Source organism: Brachyistius frenatus, unplaced genomic scaffold, assembly GCF_029030835.1.
Source record: "Brachyistius frenatus isolate BFR_SWC_R1_liver_20210118 unplaced genomic scaffold, ASM2903083v1 Contig_369, whole genome shotgun sequence".
NCBI classification, from domain to species: domain Eukaryota; kingdom Metazoa; phylum Chordata; class Actinopteri; family Embiotocidae; genus Brachyistius; species Brachyistius frenatus.
In genome coordinates this window covers 243,389-251,048 of record NW_027210968.1, presented here as the reverse complement: position 1 = coordinate 251,048, position 7,660 = coordinate 243,389, and the positions used below count along the sequence as shown (strand labels likewise).

At 38.6% G+C, this 7,660-nt stretch overlaps 1 protein-coding gene across 1 annotated transcript; it reads right to left on the bottom strand.

Annotated features, from left to right (window-relative positions):
- Positions 1–3,102: 3,102 nt before the first annotated feature.
- On the bottom strand, positions 3,103–5,854 carry LOC138636328 (sialic acid-binding Ig-like lectin 14; the record flags this gene model as incomplete). Its single annotated transcript, XM_069724285.1, has 3 exons — positions 5,638–5,854; positions 4,175–4,495; positions 3,103–3,180 (listed from the first exon to the last, which is right to left on the bottom strand). Coding segments are annotated over exons 1-3 (616 nt in total), but the record flags the coding sequence as incomplete, so codon positions are not given.
- Positions 5,855–7,660: the final 1,806 nt, after the last annotated feature.

Below are 7,660 nucleotides of genomic sequence, written 5' to 3'. Positions count from 1 at the left end.
TGTGTATGTATTTTATGTATACTAGTTATATATTTTACATATTCGTGTATGAAGAGAGACAATTTCTGTTACTGATGAAGCAGACTAAATAGCTGAAAACATTTTGAAAAAGTGTCTGCGTTTTTGCCTTTCAGCATGATTTATGCAGCCTTCTACATTTCTTGGTATAACAACACAGCGCTCAGTGTGATACTACCCAATGTCCTTCATGGGCTATATTTGTAAGTATTGGTTTCAGTAAAAGGGAAGTCACTTAAACATTGCCTTGTATGGTGTCACTATATTATACATTGTAGTCTCTGATAACTTCCGGTTCTCCCTTGATGGGGCCAGATTAGCATGATGACAAGCCAAGGACTGGCTTAATGTCACAGACAGTTGCTGTGTTCACACGTGTTGCAAATTAGCTGCAGAGACTGTAGACAGTTTCGGGTTGTCATGGCCGAGTTGTAACTGACAGCTCGTTGGTTACATGCTAGCAACTGTGAGTTTCCTCAAAGACCTTTATTCATTGTAGAATCTCGTTGAGGGAAAAGGGGGCATAAATAATCCACAACTTGTTAACTACAAACTGCATGATGGTTTACAGCTAATATAATTCAGAACAAAGATTAGTGTACAGCCGATACAACTATTATAATGATGGTTTCCTATGTGTTGGTGTTTTTGTTGGTGTTTTTGTTGGTTTGTTTTTGCTTGAGATCAATTTCCATATAGAATTTGTACCTGAAATGTCTTGTGATGTAAATAGTGAAGCTGTGAAGCCTAACCAATGGACATTTCTTGAAGTCGCACACCGAATCACCCGATGAAGTGCTCATGATGATCATTCCTAACTCGGCTTCATTTAGTTTTTTACCTGTTGGTCTGATGGGTTTTGCTTGTTTTTGTTGTTTTTGCTTTTAGGTTTGAGGCTGGGCTTTTGAAAAACATCTGAAACCTGGAGCTGCCGGGATCAATGAAGGTTCTGTTTGTGTCACATTTAAGGGTGTTGGAAGTTACTGTATATGGACAGTTGCACTGGTAGTTAGCTGTGTGCAGTTTAAGGTTCACTGATTTAAAATATTGTTGTGATGTGCAGTATACTTGATAGAAAGCGATTGAATTTTTTTTTTTAGTAGGAAGTAGTTGGAGAAAAAATATATTCTTTTTCTTTGCAATTTTTGCCAATTCCTGTAATTTTACTACACAAAATATTTTAAAATTCCTTAAATTGCAGCAAAAGTTTTGAGAAAATTGAATATTTTTGATCATGGGGACAAGGTTGATGTATATATCATATTGATGAAATAGATGATTTAAATGTGCATTAGTGGGGTATGAAAATACCAAGTCAGTTGAAATGCTAAATGCAGATGCAGCTACCAGAATTTCAATAACAAACCTCCATCACAATCATTTTCAGTGTGTAACCCCCCTGGAGCTGTCACCTTAAAGACTGTGCAGAATAGACAGGAAATAGGGGAATTATCAAACCTAATCCAGGTTTGATGAGGAGACTGGTTAACAGGTCACTCGTCTGACTGCTGCGCAGAGAAGAAATATCCACCCCGAATAACACAAACAACAACAGGTTTAATTATAACACAACGTAATAAACAACAATACATCAACTTGACAATTCCAAGAAGTTCAAAAAGTGTCCAAGTAGGTCATATAACAACTAATTAGCGAACGTACATGACTCAAAGGCATTCAAATACAATTATTACACCTTCATGAATGTTTTTGTATCCCCTTCAGATTTATCCTGACTGGTTTTAGTAGAATACACAACTTACTTCTAGATATCAGCGAGCATTGCTGCTACTGAAGCTGGCATGCACCGGTAAAAGCATTGAACTTCGAGCAACTCAACAGGATATCAAATGTTCAAAGTTCTAAGTATCTCTAGGCGAAACTGCAGCTCTTCAATGACTCGTCGTTCGGCATTTAATTTAAAGTTATTAACTTTTCTCTATTGGAATCGGACTAATCTTTTCCTCCTCACAACTCCTACCATACTGAAGCACAGACGACGGGAAAAAAAAATAAAGATCCGCCATTAAGAGATGGATTATCACTTCTATCGATCTCTGTGCACGGAGTAACTAAAGATTGCATATTAAGGAAAAGATGAACTCTCCTAACACTTTTCTGTGTGCTGAGGAAATACAACTATGTGACAACCTCACTTAAGGGGACAGTAACATATTTACACAACTTAAAATGTTCCTCTGAGGGATTAATAAAGTATCTATCTATCTATCTATCTATCTATCTATCTATCTATCTATCTATCTATCTATCTATCTATCTATCTATCTATCTATCTATCTATCTATCTATCTATCTATCTATCTATCTATCTATCTATCTATCTATCTATCTATCTATCTATCTATCTATCTGTCTATCTGTCTGTCTGTCTGTCTGTCTGTCTGTCTGTCTATCTATCTATCTATAGTACCAAAAACATTAAATTATTCTGGTTACAGGTGGAAAAAAAGTTTTTCTTTGAAACTTTCCTAAAGATATCCCAGAAGCTTGTAAAGAGTTTTAGTCTTTACAGTCAGTTAACATTTTGGCCAATAACATCAGTCTGGTGATACATACCTCAAAAGACTAAGTATGGAAAACCATTTTCTACTAAACTCTGTGACACTTGTTACATCTGAGACTGGCCGATGACATCATATTCAGGTGACCTGTCTGTTTTTTGCAGTGACATGTACGTTCTGTCCTCTTGAGTTGGTTTCTGCTTCTTTCGTTTGTTCCTTTAAAGAGAGAAAAAAAAAAAACAGCAGCTCATTATGAGTTGCCTGAAAGTCTTCGGTGCATTAAAAGAGCCTTTAAAACATACACTAGAGATGAAGTCACGTACCGAAGGCCCAAAATGCAGCTCATGAGCAAGACGTTCAAAGTGAGAGATACACCGGCGACGACCCAGGCAAGTACTCCACTGTCAGATCCACAACGTTTCTCAAGATCCACTGCGACAAGGCAGAAATTCAGGGAAAACATTGTGTATATTCAGTGTGTACTACACACTGCTATATTAAGCTAGTTATAGCAACATTAAATTGTTTAGACATTGAAGGAAGATAAGTATGACCTACTTACGAGTCACCGTCACGTCGGCATACACAGTCGCAGCTGTTCCCAGGTACTGTGCCGTACAGACGTACCGTCCAGAGTGTTCTGTGGTCACATTGGGGACGAACAGTGAGGCTGATTCGCAGGCTTGTGTTGGAACTAACTTTAGTCCATGTCACAAGAGAAAAAGGGAAACTTTCAGCGCTGCAGGTCAGATTCAAAACACTTCCCTCCTTAACAGTTGTGTCTCCAGTGATCCGAGGTCTCCTTTTATCTGCAGGGCACATTTAAACCAAAATATCAGAGGGTGAGACAAAAAGGTAGAAAGCGGATAAAGGAACTTTCTGAAAGAGCAGTTTTCACTCATTAACCCATAATGTTAAAATGAAAACGTGTTGGTAGAAATTGATTGATTTTGTTGAAGAAAATCAGTCAAAGTTCTTTTCCAAAGTTTGCTGTAGTTGGTGTTTTAATAATATAGACATATACTGGCGTATGGTGAGTTTACAGACACAGAGTGTAGGTCCGACGAGGTAAGCGGACAAGCGGCAATGCAACGTATGACAATGTGCGACAGGGCGGGGGTTAGAGTTGTCTAAAAGCTAACCTAAAGGCCCATGACATCAAAGGGTCAAAGGTCAATGGCAATATAGGTGGGGTATGATTTTCCCACAGATGTTACCGAGGTCATGACATCTGGAAGACGATCCAATAGAGAGAAATTAACAGAGGAGAAAAGATCAATAAGTTGAATGCTATAGGTGGTGTTTGGTCATCTTATTCACATGTAGTTTCAAACTAATAAAATGTGTATATTCAGGATGTGTATTTCACAAGAATGGTCAAAGAATATATTTAATTACAATGCTCATAAAATACTGTCTACTTTCTAAGAATCACCTCTAAGCCTGAGCAATAAGTCCTGAGATGCACAAACTTAAAAAAAATTTTTTTATTGAATTTTCACCATAGATAGAGTAAACGTGTTCGGCAGTTAAAACCGTGACTGCTGATGCTGTAAAATTCAACACAGTTAAAAAAATTTTTTTTTTTTTTTTTAAATCATCAAACAAATCATTCTGGACAGTAAAGTACTCACGATTCATGGTCAAAATCAAACTGAGTCTTGTAGTCACGTCTCCCGTGTAGCTGATCTCGCAGGTGACATTGGAGCGGTGGCGTTCAGCTGAAGAGTTAAAGGTCAGAGTTGAGCTGTGTCTCCGCGCAACATAAGTTAGATACTCAATGTTGAAAGCAGTGATGTTCCCTGAGATGTGAGAGTCATTCTCTCCTTTTCCTTTCCACGTCCAGGTGATCTTAGGAACAACTCCAGAGCAGAGACCGGGAGCAGTGCAGGACAGTGTGGTCTGCTGTCCCTCGGTCAGCGGACGAATCATCACTGCGGGCTTCTGCGCGAGACCTAATGGAAACGTGAGTGAAACGGCAAAAAGCAGTTTTTTTTTTTTTTATCAGGAACTGCTGCAGTTTTTTCAAGTTACCTACAAATGACAAACGTTACTTCATGCTTCAATCCATCAATTATCTATACCTGTTTTATCCCAAATAGGGTCACAAGGTTCACTCAACTATTCTGGATTGTGGACCACGTAGAGGAGGTTGCTCAATGATACGATGCTAAAGTCAAACATTTCTTTTAAATGTAATTGCAGCCAAAGCTGATTGGGTAAAAGCTGCTGCAATAGTTTCAAAATTAACCCGAGGTCTCAGCCCACAAGGATTCAGCGACTTGAAACGGATCCCTACGGAGGGTGGCCAGACCAGCCCCATCTATACAGGCAGTTCTGGTGCGAACGGCCACCAACAGTGATGTCACACATTGGTTTGTGAACGGCCGTTATGAAACCTCGAGTACAGATATTGGTCGGCGCCATCTTGCCATTTCGGAGCAGTTTGGAGCCGGTGGTGACCATATCTGGACGAGCTGGGGAGGAGCGAGCGGCGGATCTGACTCGATCCGATTGGAGACCTGGCGATACTACGTCCCGCCCACCGATCGCCAAAACCTGACTGCACCACGGGCCTGTCAGTCAAACTGACACGCTTCCAAAAACACATCTTTTTGAAGATTATTTTCTAATTAACGACGGGATTATTTTCAGATGGACCGCCAGAAAACGAATAAAACGGAGCAACTTTAGCTAACAACACCAAGGTAACTCGTGGACCAAAATGTCTTGACTTCGTATTTAATGAGACAAGTTCAATAGGAGTCTATGGAGATGGAAGCTTTTAGCAGCCAACCTCTAGGGGCACTCGTTGGTATTGCAGTTTAAGACACTTCCGGATTCGCCTCATTTTTCAGACCCACAAGCTACACCCAGTTTTATATTCAGTCTATGGTTTGGTGGTACCACTAGCATCATGAGCCGGAAAACCCACTGAGGCAGAGGGAGAAAGTGCAAACTGCACACAGAAAGGCCTCAGACGACAAACAGGTTCAAATCTGCCCTTAATTAAACTGAAAAAGCACTACACATGTTGCTGCATACAGTATGTTGGTGATGATTTATAGAAGGTTGTTTTTGCAGTGGCTTTTCATACCTTTAACCAAGACATGTGTTCTTGGAGAGAAAGAATATCCTTGTGTTGACTCAAACAGGAGCCCATTCACTCTGAGCTGATATGATCCAGAATCAGACTCTTTGAGATCATTAATGATGATGCTGCAGTTCTTTTGCCTCAGATTAGACTCCAAAAGCGACACTCGTCCTTTGAACCCAGCCTGAACCTTTTTGTCATTGTTGGAGTTGAATATCATGTCAGCGTCATCACATATTTGTTTAGATGGTTCACATTTGGACCAAACTATATTTTGGGGAAAAAAGGGTCTCATGGAGAAAGAACACGGTATCACAACACAAGAGTCCAGCCTCTGTTGTTAGTTCTCCGCCACTGAGAGAGATGCAGAATCCATCTTGACAGCTGGTCACCAAACCTGAGAGACAATGGAGAGACAAAAACAAGGGCAAACAACATTTAGTTTTATTGACGGCAATACCCGTCATAATTAATATGTGACGAAGAAAGGTTATGACTATGACTCTTTCTGCTTTACAAAACTTCATTCAAGTTTAGGTAATTCCAGAGTTTCCAAGTCAATATTTGTAGCTGGTCCTGTTTATAATAAATTGCTATATTTGGAACTCTAACAATATGTCAGTAAATATGAAAAAGATTTATGTACATCAGGAAAGTTACATTAAGCGTCCCAAAAATAATGACCTTTTTGGGACTTTATAGTAAATGTTAAAACAAATAAAGAAAATGCTTGCATCCTAACACAGTAACCTACCTGTGTCAGCATCGCTGCCACTCACACACAAGAGCACAGTCGTCAAAATTAGAACCAACATCCTGATGTGGATTTTGTTGGGAACATTCAATCTCTGCTTCCACAAGACAAAGGTTTCATTAAAAATGCAGAACAATGTGCAAGAAGTTCAGTCGATGAGTTTAAAATTAAGGAAAATCCACAGGGGACAAGATTTAAATCCACATTTCTGAATTTTCAGGGTTTTGCTCATCATCTATTTGAATGATTATTTTTACAATACACAAAAACTGTTATAATAAATGTTGTGTTTTACCTCTTTGTCTTGTTCATCTGAACTCGTCTCGGTGCAGAGAGTTCTGATAAATTGCACGTCTTCCATCTTCGTGTTCAGTTACTTTAAAGGAAGTATTTCTTCGGTCTACTGACGATTATTGGGACTCTTACAGATTTCCACATTTTAACGCTGTCACAATATCATGAAAGTACATCTGTCATTGACAGTAAATGTTTGGGGATGTACTTTTTCAACAAAAAAAAACAAAATAAGAGTCCGATTATTTTTAATTGTTGATGTCAACTTTATAAATGTATGATTCTGTACATTGAAAATTTCTGCGACATAGTTTTGTGACTTTTTTCAGTTTTTCTTTTTGTTACGCTCATTTCTTTTGTTTACTTTTGGTTATATTATAGTGTTGTTGTTTCATTTCATTTCGTTTCAGTGTTTTTGAATGACGGTGAATCTGTATTATTGACTTACGTACACATCTGTTGTGGCAATTGAGTAATGAAGATGGGATCAGGACAAGTTTTTCATCCTACTTCTAAAAATTAATTACGCAGTCTCTTAGCAAGAAGCTCCACCAACATCATGTTTTTATAACTTACATATTGCAATAGGTGAGGGTACTACTTACTACTCATCACGTTCTACTGTGTTTTCGACTGAGTGCTTGTGCTGAACATAAGTTAATGCAGATTGCACAGAAGAAGCATTCATCTCATTTTACCAATGAGCAAACTCAGAAAAAGCACTTGTTTGTCTTTTGCAATATTGTGCATTATCTAATTTCAAAATATTATTTCCTGCAAAGGTACTGTAATTTGGCCTTAGATAGCATCACAGCCTGTGCATGTGAGGGCTTTCTGTTCACAGCTGCATTCAAGTAAGTCAGGAGTCTGTCAGTAAGATCGCAATCATTTTCAATATAAAATATCCATACAACAATATTTATTTATTTATTTAAGTTTTGTGTCTGTGTCTTTGAGGCGCATTGATATCAATGACCA